Here is a 19,518-nt window from a genome sequence, read left to right on the forward strand (position 1 = left end):
CTTTCTGACTCCCTCCCTCTGCCTCAGTTTCTGCCCCCTTTATTCCCCTTTGCTGTCAGATGTACGCTCTCTGGGAGAATGAGAAAAGAGTGAGGGCTAAATCGCCCTCTTCGCTGGTTACGGTAAATAATACGTTGGTTCAAATTTTCAAATGGGTGTCACCTTTCAGACTGGAACTGAGTGTATGTTGGGCTGGTTTACAGCTGGGAGCTGGATTTGCAAATAAGCCTCGCTCCGGGAGGAGTGATTAATTCAAAGCAGGGATGTCTATTTAAAAAGGGGAGTGGGCAGTGAGGGAACAGATTGTGAAGCAGACAGGGGACGGAGACTCCGGCTCGTTCTCTCTCACTGATAGTCCAGGATCGGCAGGTTTTACAGCTTTTTTTTCCAGCAGAGAACTTTGAGAACTGTATTTGCAATTTTGCAAATAAAGTGTTTTTAAAAGGAAGGAGAAAATAAAAGGAGCAATTTGAAAGCTTTTGTTTGGATGCAAAGTTTTGGAGAAGTTTTTGGAAAGTTGGCGAATACTTCTGTTGTGTTGCTTGCTGTGTGTTCAAGAGGTTTGGTGCCGGTCTCCGGGAGGTGCTGGGACTGGTCATGTTATTCTGGGCTCTCTTGCTGTTCTCCCTGGCTGTGTACAGCCGCTGCCAGGCGCTGGGGCCGATGGTGAACTGTGAACCGTGTGATGAGAAGACAGAGTCCCTGTGCCAGGCGCAGCCTGTAGGGTGCCAGCTGGTAAAGGAGCCACGCTGCGGCTGCTGCCTGACCTGTGCCCTGACCGAGGGCCACAGCTGCGGCGTCTACACCGAGGTCTGCGGCACCGGCCTCAAGTGCCTGCCCAAACCGGACGAGGAGAAGCCGCTTCATGCACTGCTGCACGGCCGTGGGATCTGCCTGCCGGCCAGGAGTTACCGACACAGCCAGGAGGAGGCAGCCTCTGCCCCGCAGCCAGGTGAGTGCCGCCTCCCCGCGACTCCCTCTACAGGTGACCCACCTGCCCCCTCCCTCTCCCACTCCCTGTACAGGTGGCCCACCTGCCCCCTCCCTCTCCGACCCCCTGTACAGGTGGCCCACCTGCCCCCTCCCTCTCCCACTCCCTGTACAGGTGACCCACCTGCCCCCTCCCTCTCCCACCCCCTGTACAGGTGACCCACCTGCCCCCTCCCTCTCCGACCCCCTGTACAGGTGGCCCACCTGCCCCCTCCCTCTCCCACTCCCTGTACAGGTGACCCACCTGCCCCCTCCCTCTCCCACTCCCTGTACAGGTGACCCACCTGCCCCCTCCCTCTCCGACCCCCTGTACAGGTGACCCACCTGCCCCCTCCCTCTCCCACTCCCTGTACAGGTGACCCACCTGCTCCATCCCTTTCCCACTCCCTGTACAGGTGACCCACCTGTCCCCTCCCTCTCCTACCTCCTCTACAGGTGACCCACCTGCTCCCTCCTTCTCCCACTCACTGTACAGGTGGCCCACCTGCTTCCCCCCTCTCCCATTCCCTCTACAGATGACCCACCTGCTCTCTCCCTCTCCCACTCCCTCTACAGATGACCCATCTGCCTCCTCCCTCTCCCACCCCCTGTACAGGTGACCCACCTGCCCAGTCCCTCTCCCACCCCCTGTACAGGTGACCCACCTGCCCCCTCCCTCTCCCACCCCCTGTACATGTGACCCACCTGCTCCCTCCCTCTCCCACACCCTGTACAGGTGACCCACCCGCTCCCCTCCCTCTCCCACCCCCTGTACAGGTGACCCACCTGCTCCCTCCCTCTTCCACCCCCTTTACAGGTGACCCACCTGCTCCCTCCCTCTCCCATTCCATCTACAGGTGACCCACCTGCCCCCTCCCTCCCTCACCCCCTGTACAGGTGACCCACCTGCTCAGTCCCTCTCCCACACCCTGTAGAGGTGACCCACCTGCCCCCTCCCTCTCCCATCCCCTCTACAGGTGGCCTACCTGCCCCCCCCAACCCCTGCACAAGTGATCCACCTGCCACTGGAGTTCTGCCTGCTCCCCAGGTAACCTTGCTTCGCCTGCTTGCTTCCTCACCCCCCCTCCCCTCGGAATCAACATACCTCTGGAGTTCCACCTGCCCCATAGGTAATCCCCCGGCTGCCCCTGGCTCCGGCGTCCCCCTGCCCCCGGCTCTCCCTGCCCCTGTTTACCTGTCAATCCATTCAGTGCTGTTATTACATATGGAGCTGAATACTTTGAGCAGGAGAGGGAAAAGGGTGAGACAGTCAGAGAGGGCCATTGGCAGGGCGAGGGAAAGGAAGCGAGAGGGACACAGAGAAGACCATAAGATAGAGGAGAAACTTTAGACTATTCAGTCTACTCCAATATTCAATCATGACTGATATGTTTCTTAAACCCACTCTCCTGCCTTTTCCCCATAACCCTTGATCCCCCTTACAAACCAAAAAACCTGCCCATTTCTGCCTTAAATACACTCAGTGATCTGGCCTCCACTGCCCTCTGAGACAATGAGTTCCACAGATTCAGCTCCCTCTGGCTGAAGAAATTTCTCCTCATCTCAGTTTGAAAGGTTTGTCCCTTCCCTCTGAGAGTGAACCCTCAGGTCCTAGTCTCTTCTATGAGTAGAAACATTTTCTCCACGTACGCTCTGTCCAGGCCCCTCAATATTCTGTAAGCTTCAATCAGCTCCTCCCTGATCCTTCTAAATTCCAATCAGTGTAGAGTCACAATCCTCAACCACTCCTCATATGACAAGCTCCTCATCCCTGGGATCATTCTCGTAAACCTCCTCTGGGCCCTCTCCAATGCCACGCATCCTTCCTTAGATACGGGGCCCGAAACTGCGCACAATATTCCAAAGAGAGAGAGAGAGAGAGAGAGAGAGATACTGTTGTGGGGTGGGGTGGGGGACACACCGAGACAACAGAGAGACTAATGAAGGTAGAAACAGACCAAAACAGGGTGAGAGAAGTAAAGTGGGAGAGAGACGTAGACAACGGCAGAGAGAGTGATGGGGAGGAACAGAGACAGCTACACAGTGAGCATGACAGAAAAAAAACAGAGAGCGAGTGTGATGTGGTGAAGGAGGGAGAGAGAGAGACAATCACAATGGGAAAGAAAAATTTGAGCAAGGACTGAGAGCTGAATGCCGATGTTGAATCCAATAATTCATTGATGGTATCTCCACAGTGTGGGAACTGGTCTTTCAGCCTGACTAGCCCACTCTGACCCTCAGGGCATCCTACCCAGACCCGTCCCTGAACACTACAGGCAATCCACCTAGCCTGCACATCTTTGAACTGTGGGAGGAAACCCATGCAGAGAGAATGTGCAAACTCTACACAGATAGTCACCCAAGGGTAGAATTGAACCTGGGTCCCTGAGGCAGCTTTGCTAACTACTGAGCCACCATACAGCCTGCACCTAATGATACCGTTTGCAGGCAAATGAGAGAGAGAGAGAGAGAGAGACCCCCAGGGCAGAGAGAAGCTTTCTTTATTTATTTGCAGGATGTGGGCATTGTTGGTTCAGAACACATTTATTGCCCGTCCCTAGTTGCCCCCTTGAGAAGGTGGGGGTGAGTTGTCTTCTCGAAACCGCTGCAGTCCATGTGCTGTGGGTTGACCCACAATGTCCCTTAGGGAGGGAATTCCAGGATTCAGACCCAGCGACAGTGAAGGAACAGGGATATATTTCCAAGTCAGGATGGTGAGTGGCTCGGAGGGGAACTTGCAGGGGGTGGTGTTCCCATGTATCTGCTGCCCCTTGTACTTCTAGATGGAAGTGGCTGTGGGTTTGGAAGGTGCTGTCTGAGGATCTTTGGTGAATTTCTGCTGTGCATCTTGTGGATGGTACACACTGCTGCGACTGAGCATCCAGGCAAGTGGGCAGTACTCCATCGTCCTACTGAATTGTGCCTTGTAGATAGACTTTGGGGAGTCAGGAGGTGAGTTACTCTCCGCAGTATTCCCAGCTTCTGACCTGCTTTTGTAGCCAGTGGCAGAGAAAGTGATAGTGACTGTCATGTGAAAGAAAGGTGGGGGGGGGGGGGGGGGGGGAGAGAGAGAGAGAGAGCGAGAGAGAGAGAGAGAGAAACTTACAGAGAGAGAGAAACACAGAATGACCCAGGGCAGAGGGGGAGCTGGGGGGAGGGAGGGAGAGCGGGGGGGGGAGAGAGAGAGAGAGAGAGAGAGAGAGAGAGAGACAGAGAGAGAGACAGAGAAGGGGGTTGTGGAAGGGAGGAAGAGGAGGCAGGCAGAGATGGGGCTGGGGGGTGGGAGGAGAGAGGTTGGTTAAAATCAAGCTGCAGTATCCCAGTCACGTGAGGATAGGGGTTATGTGGGCAAAGGGCTTGCAAGGGATAGAGCTGTTTGTAGCGGAGTAAAGCAGGAGAGGAGGGGACCTCTCTGTAGGTGAGAAACTGGATTATGTTTTGACAAATGAACCCTGGGCTGAAGACGGATTGGGAGAAACACAGAGAAAGAGCATGAGAGGGAGAGAGAGGCAGAGAGTGAATTCCAGGCAATAAACTGCTGCAGAACCTCCCAGCGTCTGAACACGTGCTCAGCAAATTTGTCAGTTCAGAGTTAAACTTGCACCGTGCGATTGTAGCCAGCCATAACTCACAGGAAACGAATCGGAAGTGTGTCCTTGTTCCGCACACTTGTGATGCTGCCTGTGTTTCCAGCTCACACCCTGACAGCTGCTCCCATCCTACAGATGTGCAGTAAGCCAGCCAGATGTTACTGCCCTCCATCCAGCTGCTCCTATAGCATTGCAGCTGTCAGAGGGAGACACAACAGCTGAGGTTCACAAGGCCCCCAACGCAGGATTCTCAGGAATGCTTGTGAAATCTGGATCAGCTGTTTGGCAAGAGGCAGAGACTTGATTGCAAGGGAAGAGGCTCAGGACAGTCTTTGACAAACAGAATCCAGGAAGAGGGTCAGGAATCTTAAACTCAACAAACTGGGAGGTGGACAATAGACAAAGCCTGGGAAATTCCCTTGGCCAGGGGACAGTCACACTGGCTCTACTCTGTAAGCAGGCTGAATGGGAACTCACAGGAACATAAATGTTTACAGCACAGAAGGTAACCATTTGGCCCATTCTGGCCACTCTGGTCAGCAAGGATTTGACGACTGTAATCCTATTTTCCAGTTCTGAGCCCATATCCCTGGGGGCTGTGACAACACAATGCTGTTCCAGACTCATCCACCCCGACAGATAGTGAATCCCAGACTCGCCCCACCCCCACTCCACCCTGTGGGTGAAAAACAGCCCCCTCAATTCTCTTCTTAGCCTTCCGTCTCTTCCATTAAATCCTCCCACCATCCCCAATTATTGATCTTTTTAAAAATGGAAAATGTACCTTCCTACCCTCCCTATTGATGCCCCTCATTATGTTAATCATTTCTCTCAGGATCCCCACCAACATTCAGTGCTCCAAGGAAAACAATCCTAGCCAATCCAGTCTTTCCTGGTAGTCCAAACCTTCCATCCCTGGCAGCTTCGTGGTAAATCTCCTCTTACTGTCTCTAGTGCAATCACACCCTTCCTACAGTGTGGTGACCAGGACTAAACACAGTGCTCCAGCTGTGGTCTGACAGTGTTTTATACAGCTCCAGCTGAACCTCTTGCCCTGAATTCATGGCCTAGACTCATAAAGACAAGTCTTAATGACCTTGTCTATTGACCTTCTACCTTCAGGAACCTGTGGATATTTATGCCAAGATCCCTCTGATCATCAGAACTTTCCAAGATCCTACTGTTCTCAGTGTGACCCCTTCTGAGTCTGTCATCTCTCAGTGTGCTACCTCACACTTTACTGAGCGAATTCCATTGGCCACTGCTCTGCCCAGCTGACCAGTCTGTCAATACCCTTCCTGCAGTTTATGGCTGTCCTCATCACTATTTACCACTTGAACAATGTCTGTGTCATTCACAAATGACTTTATCATCTCCCTAGTGTAAGTCCAAATCATTACAGTAAGGGTCCCAGCACTGAGGTCTGTGGAACAGATTCCCAGTCAGAGAAACATCCCTGTACCATCATCCTCTGCTTCCTGCCTCATGGCCAATTTTTATCCAATGAGCCACTTTGTCTTGGATCCAATGGCCTCCAGTCTGCATGAGGGACCTCATCAAAACAGTCATTAAAGTCCATGGAGATCACATCAAATTAACTTCCCTCATCAATGGCATTTCTCAACACAAAAGTCTCTTTCAGATTCCAAGATGATGATCCCTGATATCACTTCGCGACAAATAAATCATGTTCCACAAAAATGTTCCCAAAAAGTCCCACATCACCAAGGTTAGACTGACCAGCCTGTAAATAAAGTGTCAACCACAATGCTGTGAGTCTGGAGTCAATTTTAAGCCAGGGTTACATCACATTTGGGTCCATAGACAAACTGAAGAAAAACATGTCAACCACCACTGGTCAAATACATGACAATACAACATAACCTAATACTGGAGAGATAGCAGCCAAATACTTTCCAAAAAGGTCTGAGAGTGACCTGAGTGCAGCACTGTCGGAAGGTCAGTACTGAGGGAGTGCCGCACTGTCAGAGGGTCAGTACTGAGGGAGTGCCGCACTGTCGGAAGGTCAGTACTGAGGGAGTGCCGCACTGTCAGAGGGTCAGTACTGAGGGAGTGCCACACTGTCAGAGGGTCAGTGCTGAGGGAGTGCCGCACTGTCAGAGGGTCAGTACTGAGGGAGTGCCGCACTGTCGGAAGGTCAGTACTGAGGGAGTGCCGCACTGTCAGAGGGTCAGTGCTGAGGGAGTGCCGCACTGTCAGAGGGTCAGTACTGAGGGAGTGCCGCACTGTCAGAGGGTCAGTACTGAGGGAGTGCCGCACTGTCGGAAGGTCAGTACTGAGGGAGTGCTGCACTGTCAGAGGGTCAGTACTGAGGGAGTGCTGCACTGTCAGAGGGTCAGTACTGAGGGAGTGCCGCACTGTCGGAGGGTCAGTACTGAGGGAGTGCCGCACTGTCGGAGGGTCAGTGCTGAGGGAGTGCCGCACTGTCAGAGGGTCAGTGCTGAGGGAGTGCCGCACTGTCAGAGGGTCAGTGCTGAGGGAGTGCCGCACTGTCAGAGGGTCAGTGCTGAGGGAGTGCCGCACTGTCAGAGGGTCAGTGCTGAGGGAGTGCCGCACTGTCAGAGGGTCAGTGCTGATGGAGTGCCGCACTGTCAGAGGGTCAGTGCTGAGGGAGTGCCGCACTGTCGGAGGGACAGTACTGAGGGAGTGCCGCACTGTCAGAGGGTCAGTACTGAGGGAGTGCCGCACTGTCGGAAGGTCAGTGCTGAGGGAGTGCCGCACTGTCAGAGGGTCAGTACTGAGGGAGTGCCGCACTGTCGGAGGGTCAGTGCTGAGGGAGTGCCGCACTGTCGGAGGGTCAGTGCTGAGACAGTGCCGCACTGTTGGAGGGTCAGTGCTGAGGGAGTGCCGCACTGTCGGAGGGTCAGTGCTGAGGGAGTGCCGCACTGTCGGAGGGTCAGTGCTGAGGGAGTGCTGCACTGTCGGAGGGTCAGTGCTGAGGGAGTGCTGCACTGTCGGAGGGTCAGTGCTGAGGGAGTGCCGCACTGTTGGAGGGTCAGTGCTGAGGGAGTGCCGCACTGTTGGAGGGTTAGTGCTGAGGGAGTGCCGCACTGTCGGAGGGTCAGTGCTGAGGGAGTGCCGTACTGTTGGAGGGTCAGTACTGAGGGAGTGCCGCACTGTTGGAGGGTCAGTGCTGAGGGAGTGCCGCACTGTTGGAGGGTTAGTGCTGAGGGAGTGCTGCACTGTCGGAGGGTCAGTGCTGAGGGAGTGCCGCACTGTTGGAGGGTTAGTGCTGAGGGAGTGCTGCACTGTCGGAGGGTCAGTGCTGAGGGAGTGCTGCACTGTTGGAGGGTTAGTGCTGAGGGAGTGTGGAGGTCTCCAGCAGGTGGATTGTTTATCCAAAAAGCCATGTACTATGTGGGTCTAAATTTTAAACCGAAAGTCAGCAATCACATTTCTGGGAGCATACAATTGGTCTCCAACAGTCCAAAAGAAATAGAAAGGCAGCTATGTCGGCAAATTTTGGAAATGTAAAGGAACAGGATAGCAATAGTGGAGATTTCATCCTCCCCAGTGTTAACTTGGGTGGTCATTGTGTGAAAGGTTTAGAAGGGGCAACATTGTTAAAATGCATCCAGGAGAGCCTTTTTAAGCAGCGCATCGAAGGTCCTGGGTAGTTCTGGGCTTAATTTTAGCCATTGATGCTGGGCAAGTATTTGAGTTACTGTGGGAAATCAGTGATATTAACTGGATTAGATTCAATAAAAACTGTAATAAAAAAAACAGCGGATACAGTAAATCAGGATCGAAACTGAAGTTGCTGGAAAACTCAGCAGGTCTGGCAGCATCGGTGAAGAAACATTCAAAGTTAATGTTTTGGGTCTGGTGACCCTTCCTGAGAACTGTTCACCAGGCCCAAAATGTTAACTTCACAGATGCTGCCAGATCTGATGAACTTTTCCAGCAAGTTCTGTTTTTGTTCATGCAATAGATTCAAGATGGTTATGGGAAAGGACTAGGACGGTGGTTATTGTGGGGGCGGGGTGTGAGGGATGAGTTGCGGGAAACACAGCCGAGGGTGTTCTCGACCACTGCGGGGGCAAAGTTGTGGTCCTTGAAAAACAAGGACATCTGAGATGTACAGGAGTGGAAGGTCTCATCCTGAGAGCGTATGTGGCGGATGCAAAGAAATTGTGAATAGGGGATGGAACTGCCAAAAGAGAACCCCCCCTCATCCTCACATACCACCCCAATAACCTCCGGATACAACGCATCATCCTCCGACACTTCCGCCATCTACAATCCGACCCCACCACCAAAGACATTTTTCCATCCCCACCCTTGTCTGCCTTCCGGAGAGACCATTCTCTCCACGACTCCCTTGTCCGCTCCACACTCCCCTCCAACCCCACCACACCCGGCACCTTCCCCTGCAACAGCAGGAAGTGCTACACTTGCCCCCACACCTCCTCCCTCACCCCCATCCCAGGCCCCAAGATGACTTTCCACATTAAGCAGAGGTTTACCGGCACATCTGCTAATGTGGTATACTACATCCGCTGTACCCATTGTGGCTTCCTCTACATTGGGGAAACCAAGCGGAGGCTTGGGGACCGCTTTGCAGAACACCACCGCTCGGTTCACAATAAACAACTGCACCTCCCAGTCGCAAACCATTTCCACTCCCCCCTCCCATTCTTTAGACGACATGTCCATCCTGGGCCTCCTGCAGTGCCACAATGATGCCACCCGAAGGTTGCAGGAACAGCAACTCATATTCTGCTCGGGAACCCTGCAGCCCAATGGTATCAATGTGGACTTCACCAGCTTCAAAGTCTCCCCTCCTCCACCGCATCCCAAAACCAGCCCAGCTCGTCCCCGCCTCCCTAACCTGTTCTTCCTCTCACCTATCCCCTCCTCCCACCTATCCCCTCCTCCCACCTCAAGCCACACCTCTATTTCCTACCTACTAACCTCATCCGCCCCCTTGACCTGTCCATCCTCCCTGGGCTGACCTATCCCCTCCCCACTCCCCACCTATACTCTCCTCTCCACCTATCTTCTCCTCTGTCCATCTTCAATCCGCCTCCCCCTCGCTCCCTATTTATTTCAGAACCCCCTTCCCTTCCCCCTTTTCCAATGAAGGGTCTATGCCCGAAACGTCAGCTTTTGTGCTCCTGCGATGCTGCTAGGCCTGCTGTGTTCATCCAGCTCCACACTTTGTTATCTCGGATTCTCCAGCATCTGCAGTTCCCATTATCACTGACAGTTCCCATATGTCTGCTTTGACTAGGAGCCTGTTTAAATGGAGCCTGTGGTTATTAGGGTCACTCTGTGGGGGAAAGAAAAATGTCCAGATTGCAGCGAATGCTTTAACAAATCTTTCAATTCCAAGCTGCAACTTGACCAAATGCACCAATGATCTCACAGAGTCATACAGCATAGAAACAGACTCTTTCGTCCAACCAGTCCGTGCTGAAGGTAATCCAGTCCCACCTGCCTGCGCTTGGCTATGTCCGTCCAAACATTTCTTATTCATGTCCTTATCCAAATATCTTTTCAACATTGTAACCGTACCAGTATCCACCACTTCCTCTGGAAGCTCACTCACACATGAACCATTCTCTGTGTCAAAAAAATGTTTTGCTAATGTCTTTTTAAGCCTGGCTTCTCCTCACCTTAAAAATATATCCCCCTAGTCTCGAAATACCACAGTCTAGAGTAAAGACACCTGCCACTCACCATATCTACCCCTCGCATTATTTTATAAACCTCTTTAAGGTTTACAAAACCTCCTCAACTTCCTCCACTCCAGTGAAAAAACTCCCAGCCTATACTGTCTCTCCTTATAACTCAAACCCTCCATTCCCAGCTACATCCTGGTAAATCTCTTTAGAACACTCTCCAAATTAATAATATATTCACTGGGCCAACGCCCTGGAATCCCCTGCCTAAGGGCACTATGAACACACAGCAGGAGGACTGCAGCGGTTCAAGAAGGCAGCTCACCCCCACATTCTCAAGGGGCAACTAGGGCTGGGAAAGAAATGCTGGCCAGCCATCTATGCCCCGATTCCACAAATGAATAGGAAAAGAAATGTTTCATAAAACAGGGCAGCCAGACCTTCACACAGTGCTCCAGAAGAGGCCTCACCAATGTCCTGTACAACCTTAACATAACACCCCAATTCCTACACTCGAAAGTCTCAGCAATGAAGGTAAGCATGCTAAACACCTTCCTAAACCAACTGCTGTTGCAACCACTATGATGTACATGAACCCCTAGGTCTCTCTGTTCTATACCATCGCCCAAGGCCTTACTTTTAATTCTATAAGTCCTGCCCTTGAACATTCCACATGGAACATAGAACATAGAATATTGAACAGTACAGCACAGCAATGTTGTCCCGACCTAATTTCCAACTCTAAGATCAACTACCCCGCATACCCTACATTTTACTATCCTCCATGTGCCTATCTAAGAGTCGCTTAAATCTCCCAAATGTATCTGACTCCACTACCACTGCCGGCAGCACATTCCACACACACCAACCTTTCTCTGTGTGAAGAACCTACCTCTGGCATCTCCCCTATCCCTTCCACCAATCACTTTAAGATTATGCCCCTCATGATATTCATTTCCGCCCGGGGAAAAGTCTCTGACTATAGAACCTAGAACAGCACAGTACAGGCCCTTCGGCCCGTGATGTTGTGCTGAACTTTTACCCTAAACCTAAAGTCTATCTAACCTCCACCCCTACCTAATATTATCATCCATTTGCCTATCTAATAGACGCTTAAATGCCCCTCATTAGGCCAACTCCACTACCCTCTCCGGCAGCGCATTCCACACCCCGACCACTCTGAGTAAAGAACCTACCCCAGACATCTCCCCTATACCTTCTCCAATCACCTTAAAATTATGCCCCCTCGTAATAGTCATTTCTGCCCTGGGGAAAAGCCTCTAACTATCCACTCTATCTATGCCTCACATCGTCTTGTACACCTTGGTTTACCAAAATGCAATACCTTGCATTTATCCAAATTAAACTAATTGAGTCCCATTTGCCAGCACATGGCCCATGTCCCTCAAAACTCTATCCATTCAAAGCCTTTTAAATTTGTATTTGTACCGGCTTCACCCCTTCCTCTGGAAGCTCATTCCATACATACACCACACTCTGTGTGGAAAAGTTGCCCCTCAGGTCCCCTAAAACTTTTATCCTTCCGAACTTAAGCCTATGCCTTCCAGTTTCAGATTCCCTGTCCTTGGAGAAACGGCCAGGATTATGCACCCTCTCCAGGCCCATCATGATTTTATAAAATCCCAGAAGGTCACTCCTCATCCTCCAACAATCTCAGGGAAATAATCCACATTAAACACTACCTACTGCTCCCCACCCAACTTTCCAGCTGATCCCTATCCTGTCATATCCTTGGACAAATTTCCTCACTGTTGACAACTCCATCCATTCCCGTCATTACAAACTTACTAATCAGACAATCAAACACTGAGTATATATGTGCAGCGTTAGTGTTTATTCAGAATAGGCGTCGTTCACATCAGTGCTTATTCACAGGAAGGACCACTTGGTGTATATTCAGCAGGGTAAGGGTCACTCACTGTGTATCTGTACAGGGTCAGTGTTTATTCAGCAGGGTAAGGGTCACTCACTGTGTAACTGTACAGGGTCAGTGTTTATTCAGCAGGGTAAGGGTCACTCACTGTGTATCTGTACAGGGTCAGTGTTTATTCAGCAGGGTAAGGGTCACTCACTGTGTATCTGTACAGGGTCAGTGTTTATTCAGCAGGGTAAGGGTCATTCACTGTGTAACTGTACAGGGTCAGTGTTTATTCAGCAGGGTTAGGGTCACTCACTGTGTAACTGTACAGAGTCAGTGTTTATTCAGCAGGGTAAGGGTCACTCACTGTGTAACTGTACAGGGTCAGTGTTTATTCAGCAGGGTAAGGGTCACTCACTGTGTAACTGTACAGAGTCAGTGTTTATTCAGCAGGGTTGGGGTCACTCACTGTGTAACTGTACAGGGTCAGTGTTTATTCAGCAGGGTAAGGGTCACTCACTGTGTAACTGTACAGGGTCAGTGTTTATTCAGCAGGGTAAGGGTCACTCACTGTGTGACTGTACTGGGACAGTGTTTATTCAGCAGGGTAAGGGTCACTCACTGTGTAACTGTACAGGGTCAGTGTTTATTCAGCAGGGTAAGGATCACTCTGTGCAAAGAAATCCTGCCTCTCACATCTCCTGTCAACTAATCCTCTTTTATCTTATCTCCAATTCATAGAATCATTGAGTCCTACAGCACAGAGACAGGCCCTTTGGCCCAAACATGCCCATGCTGACCAAAATGTCAGTCCATGCTGAGCCCATTTCCCTGCACTTGGCCCCTATACATCTAAACCTTTGCTAGTCATCTATTTTTCCAAATGCTTTTTAAATATTAATCTACCACCTCAACCACTTCCGCTTGCAGCTCATTCCATATGCGTACCACCCTCTGTGTAAAAAAGTTGCCCCTCAGGTTCCCATGTATTCTTTCCCCTCTGACCTTAAACTGATGCTCTCTGGTCCTCAATTTCCCAACCCTGGGAAAAATACTGAGTGCATTCACCCTCTCCATGTCTGTCATGATCTTATACATTTCTATAAGATCCCCCACCTGTCTCCTATGCTGTAAAGAAAAATGTCCTAGCTTATCCAACATCTCCCTATAACTCAATCCCTAGAATCCTGTTAACGTCCTTGTAAATTTCTTCTGCACTCTTTCCAGTTTAATAACACCCTTCCTACAGCAAGGCGGCCAAAACAGAACACAATACTCCAAGTGTGGCCTCACCAACATCCTGTACAACTGTAACATAACTTCCCAACTTCTACACTCAGTGCCCTGACTGATGACGGCCAGTGTGCCAAAAGCCTTCTTCACTGCCCTGCCTACCTGTGACTCCACTTTCAGAGAACTGTTCACCAGAGCTCAAGGGCCCCTCTGTTCCACTACACTCCTTAAGGCCCTACCATTCACCATGAAACTCCTACCTTGATTTGACTTGCCAAAATGCAACACCTCACACTTATTTCTCTTAAACTCCATTTGCCACTTCTTGGCCCACTGCCCCAGCTAATCAAAATCTTCCTGCAAATTCTGATAGCCTTCCTCTCTGTCCACAATTTGCAGCCCTTCTTGATTAAAGGGACAACATTCACTACCCTTCAATCTTTCATGACGTGACCTATGGTTAATGATGATGCAAATTAACATTCCTAACCTGGGAAAAAGTCTCCAACTATCCATTCTTCCCAGGCCTCAACATTTTGTAAACTTTAATCAGATGTCAGAGGTAGTTTCTTTACTCAGAGAGTAGTAAGGGTATGGAAAGCTTTGCCTGCAACGGTAGTAGATTCGCCAACTTTAGGTACATTTAAGTCGTCATTGGATAAGCATATGGACGTACATGGAATAGTGTAGGTTAGATGGGCTTCAGATTGGTATGACAGGTCGGCACAACATCGAGGGCCGAAGGGCCTGTACTGTGCTGTAATGTTCTATGTTCTATGTTCTATGTAGAACGCCCCTCACCCTCCGATATTGAAGTTATAACATGCCTAGTTATTCCAATCTTTCCGCATAGCCAATCCTCTCCAAACGAGGCAACATCCTGGTGAATTGCTTCTATCTCCTCTGTCAAGCCTCCATAATTCTTCCAGTGGCGTAGCAACCAAATGTGTACACCGTATTCTAAATGTGGACCTGTGCACTTAGATCCTTCCTCATGTTAATGCTATTAAAGGTTGTGCCATGTACCATATGCTTCCTCCTGCATTACACCTTCGAGATGCAATGCCTTGCATTTGTCCGGATTAAATCTCTACCATTTCTCCATCCAAAGTCTCCAGCCTATGTATATCTTGCTGTATCCTTTGGCAATCCTCCTAACGATCTGCAGTTCCCTTAGTCTTTGTTAATCCACAAATTTACTAATCTGACCACCTACATTCTCCTCCAAATAATTTTTTATGTGTTAAAAACAACAGGGGTCCCAGCACTGATTCTGCAGAATACAACGGGCCACAGACCTCCAATGTGAACAGTAGCCTTCCACCTCTAATCTGCCTTCTATGACAAAGCCAGTTCCATGTCCATTTACCACCTGACTGCAGATCCAATGTGACTTCACCTATTGTATCAGGTGACGGACCAGGTCAAAGGCCTTGCTAAGGTCCACATCAACAACACCCACTGCCCTGCCCTTATCCATTACCTTAGTCACTCCGTCAAAAATCTCAATCAAGTTTGTGAGACATATCCTTCCCCAAACAAAGTCATGCTGCCCCTTGCTAATACAACTATATTTTTCCATAATTGAACAAACGCTATCCCTAAGAAACTTCTCCAATAATTTTATGTAAATGCACATAAGATTTGCCAATGTTTAATATCCTGCATTATCCCTGTTGCCCATCTTAAACAAAAGAACAATGTTGGTTATTTTCAGGTCCACTGGGATTAGTCCCGTGACTAAAGAGGTGACAAAGACTTCATACAAGGCTCCAACAATTTCCCCACCTCACTCAACCAGTATTCTGGGATAGATCCCATCAGGTACTGGGGATTTGTCGACTGTAAAGCTTTTCAAAGCACCAAACGCCTTCGACATTTTTATATCAGAATCCCCAGGAATTATCAACATACTCTTCCCAGATTTCCCATCCACATTGTGTCACCATTGTGAATGCTGGTGCAAAATACCTGACCCACTTCCTCCAGACTCAGTGTTTATTCACCAGGGTAAGGGTCTCTCAGTGTATCTGTACAGGGTCAGTGTTTATTGAACAGGGTAAGGGTCACTCACTGTGTAACTGTACAGGGTCAGTGTTTATTCAGCAGGGTAAGGGTCACTCACTGTGTAACCGTACAGAGTCAGTGTTTATTCAGGGTAAGGGTCACTCACTGTGTAACTGTACAGGGTCAGTGTTTATTCAGCAGGGTAAGGGTCACTCACTGTGTAACTGTACAGAGTCAGTGTTTATTCAACAGGGTAAGGGTCACTCACTGTGTAACTGTACTGGGACAGTGTTTATTCAGCAGGGTAAGGGTCACTCACTGTGTAACTGTACAGAGTCAGTGTTTATTCAACAGGGTAAGGGTCACTCACTGTGTAACTGTACAGAGTCAGTGTTTATTCAGCAGGGTAAGGGTCACTCACTGTGTAACTGTACAGGGTCAGTGTTTATTCAGCAGGGTAAGGGTCACTCACTGTGTAACTGTACATGGTCAGTGTTTATTCAGCAGGGTAAGGGTCACTCACTGTGTAACTGTACATGGTCAGTGTTTATTCAACAGGGTAAGGGTCACTTGCTGTGTAACTGTACAGAGTCAGTGTTTATTCAGCAGGGTAAGGGTCACTCACTGTAACTGTACAGAGTCAGTGTTTATTCAGCAGGGTAAGGGTCACTCACTGTGTAACCGTACAGGGTCAGTGTTTATTCAGCAGGGTAAGGGTCACTCACTGTGTAACTATACAGGGTCAGTGTTTATTCAGCAGGGTAAGGGTCACTCACTGTAACTGTACAGAGTCAGTGTTTCTTCAACAGGGTAAGGGTCACTCACTGTGTAACTGTACAGAGTCAGTGTTTATTCAGCAGGGTAAGGGTCACTCACTGTGTAACTGTACAGAGTCAGTGTTTATTCAGCAGGGTAAGGGTCACTCACTGTGTGACTGTACAGGGTCAGTGTTTATTCAGGGTAAGGGTCACTCACTGTGTAACTGTACAGAGTCAGTGTTTATTCAGCAGGGTAAGGGTCACTCACTGTGTAACTGTACAGGGTCAGTGTTTATTCAGCAGGGTAAGGGTCACTCACTGTGTAACTGTACAGAGTCAGTGTTTATTCAGCAGGGTGAGGGTCACTCACTGTGTAACTGTACAGAGTCAGTGTTTATTCAGCAGGGTAAGGGTCACTCACTGTGTAACTGTACAGGGTCAGTGTTTATTCAGCAGGGTAAGGGTCACTCACTGTAACTGTACAGAGTCAGTGTTTCTTCAACAGGGTAAGGGTCACTCACTGTGTAACTGTACAGGGTCAGTGTTTATTCAGCAGGGTAAGGGTCACTCACTGTGTAACTGTACAGAGTCAGTGTTTATTCAGCAGGGTTAGGGTCACTCACTGTGTAACTGTACAGAGTCAGTGTTTATTCAGCAGGGTAAGGGTCACTCACTGTGTAACTGTACAGAGTCAGTGTTTATTCAGCAGGGTAAGGGTCACTCACTGTGTAACTGTACAGAGTCAGTGTTCATTCAGCAGGGTAAGGGTCACTCACTGTGTAACTGTACAGAGTCAGTGTTTATTCAGCAGGGTAAGGGTCACTCACTGTGTAACTGTACAGAGTCAGTGTTTATTCAGCAGGGTAAGGGTCACTCACTGTGTAACTGTACAGGGTCAGTGTTTATTCAGCAGGGTAAGGGTCACTCACTGTCTAACTGTACAGAGTCAGTGTTTATTCAGCAGGGTAAGGGTCACTCACTGTGTAACTGTACAGAGTCAGTGTTTATTCAGCAGGGTAAGGGTCACTCGATGTGTAACTGTACAGAGTCAGTGTTTATTCAGCAGGGTAAGGGTCACTCACTGTGTAACTGTACAGAGTCAGTGTTTATTCAGCAGGGTAAGGGTCACTCACTGTGTAACTGTACAGGGTCAGTGTTTATTCAGCAGGGTAAGGGTCACTCACTGTGTAACTGTACAGGGTCAGTGTTTATTCAGCAGGGTAAAGGTCACTCACTGTGTAACTGTACAGGGTCAGTGTTTATTCAGCAGGGTAAGGGTCACTCACTGTGTAACTGTACAGGGTCAGTGTTTATTCAGCAGGGTAAGGGTCACCCACTGTGTGACCATACAGGCTCAGTGTTTATTCAGCAGGGTAAGGGTCATTCGCTGTGTAACTGTACTGGGACAGTGTTTATTCAACAGGGTAAGGGTCACTCACTGTGTAACCATATAGTGTCAGTGTTTATTCAACAGGATAAGGGTCACTCACTGTGTAACTGTACTGGGACAGTGTTTATTCAACAGGATAAGGGTCACTCACTGTGTAACCATATAGTGTCAGTGTTTATTCAACAGGATAAGGGTCACTCACTGTGTAACTGTACAGGGTCAGTGTTTATTCAGCAGGGTAAGGGTCTCTCAGTGTATCTGTACAGGGTCAGTGTTTATTCAGCAGGGTGAGGGTCACTCACTGTGTAACTGTACAGAGTCAGTGTTTATTCAGCAGGGTAAGGGTCACTCGATGTGTAACTGTACAGGGTCAATTTTTATTCAGCAGGGTAAGGGTCACTCACTGTGTAACTGTACAGAGTCAGTGTTTATTCAGCAGGGTAAGGGTCACTCGATGTGTAACTGTACAGGGTCAGTATTTATTCATCATGGTAAGCATCACTCATTTTGTAACTGTACAGAGTCAGTGTTTATTCAGCAGGGTAAGGGTCACTCACTGTGTAACTGTACAGAGTCAGTGTTTATTCAGCAGGGTAAGGGTCACTCACTGTGTAACTGTACAGAGTCAGTGTTTATTCAGCAGGGTAAGGGTCACTCACTGTGTGACTGTACAGGGTCAGTGTTTATTCAGCAGGGTAAGGGTCACTCGCTGCGTAACTGTACAGGGTCAGTGTTTATTCAGCAGGGTAAGGGTCACTCACTGTGTAACTGTACAGAGTCAGTGTTTATTCAGCAGGGTAAGGGTCACTCGATGTGTAACTGTACAGGGTCAATTTTTATTCAGCAGGGTAAGGGTCACTCACTGTGTAACTGTACAGAGTCAGTGTTTATTCAGCAGGGTAAGGGTCACTCGATGTGTAACTGTACAGGGTCAGTATTTATTCATCATGGTAAGCATCACTCATTTTGTAACTGTACAGAGTCACTGTTTATTCAGCAGGGTAAGGGTCACTTGATGTGTAACTGCACAGGGTCAGTATTTATTCATCATGGTAAGCATCACTCATTTTGTAACTGTACAGAGTCAGTGTTTATTCAGCAGGGTAAGGGTCACTCACTGTGTAACTGTACTGGGACAGTGTTTATTCAGCAGGGTAAGGGTCACTCACTGTGTAACTGTACAGAGTCAGTGTTTATTCAGCAGGGTAAGGGTCACTCACTGTGTGACTGTACAGGGTCAGTGTTTATTCAGCAGGGTAAGGGTCACTCACTGTGTAACAGCACAGGGTCAGTGTTTATTCAGCAGGGTAAGGGTCACTCACTGTGTAACTGTGCAGAGTCAGTGTTTATTCGTCATGGTAAGCATCACTCACTGTGTAACTGTACAGAGTCAGTGTTTATTCAGCAGGGTAAGGGTCACTCACTGTGTAACTGTACAGAGTCAGTGTTTATTCAGCAAGGTAAGGGTCACTCACTGTGTAACTGTACAGGGTCAGTGTTTATTCAGCAGGGTAAGGGTCACTCACTGTGTAACTGTACAGGGTCAGTGTTTATTCAGCAGGGTAAGGGTCACTCGATGTGTAACTGTACAGAGTCAGTGTTTATTCAGCAGGGTAAGGGTCACTCACTGTGTAACTGTACAGGGTCAGTGTTTATTCAGCAGGGTAAGGGTCACTCACTGTGTAACTGTACAGGGTCAGTGTTTATTCAGCAGGGTAAGGGTCACTCACTGTGTGACTGTACAGGGACAGTGTTTATTCAGCAGGGTAAGGGTCACTCACTGTGTAACTGTACAGAGTCAGTGTTTATTCAGCAGGGTAAGGGTCACTCACTGTGTAACTGTACTGGGACAGTGTTTATTCAGCAGGGTAAGGGTCACTCACTGTGTAACTGTACAGAGTCAGTGTTTATTCAGCAGGGTAAGGGTCACTCACTGTGTAACTGTACAGGGTCAGTGTTTATTCAGCAGGGTAAGGGTCACTCACTGTGTGACTGTACAGGGACAGTGTTTATTCAGCAGGGTAAGGGTCACTCACTGTGTAACTGT

General features: G+C 49.2%; 1 protein-coding gene across 1 annotated transcript in view; it reads left to right on the forward strand.

The window, feature by feature from the left end:
- The first annotated feature begins 246 nt into the window (after positions 1-246).
- LOC125454182 (insulin-like growth factor-binding protein 5) overlaps positions 247-19,518 on the forward strand; it is a 50,236-nt gene continuing 30,964 nt past the window's right edge. Inside the window, exon 1 of the mRNA XM_048534679.2 lies at positions 247-952. Within this exon, the coding sequence (XP_048390636.1) occupies positions 598-952 (355 nt within the window). The 5' untranslated portion in view covers positions 247-597. The remainder of the gene's footprint in view (positions 953-19,518) is intronic.

The sequence above is a fragment of the Stegostoma tigrinum genome, chromosome 7 (genome assembly GCF_030684315.1).
Source record: "Stegostoma tigrinum isolate sSteTig4 chromosome 7, sSteTig4.hap1, whole genome shotgun sequence".
Lineage (NCBI taxonomy): Eukaryota > Metazoa > Chordata > Chondrichthyes > Orectolobiformes > Stegostomatidae > Stegostoma > Stegostoma tigrinum.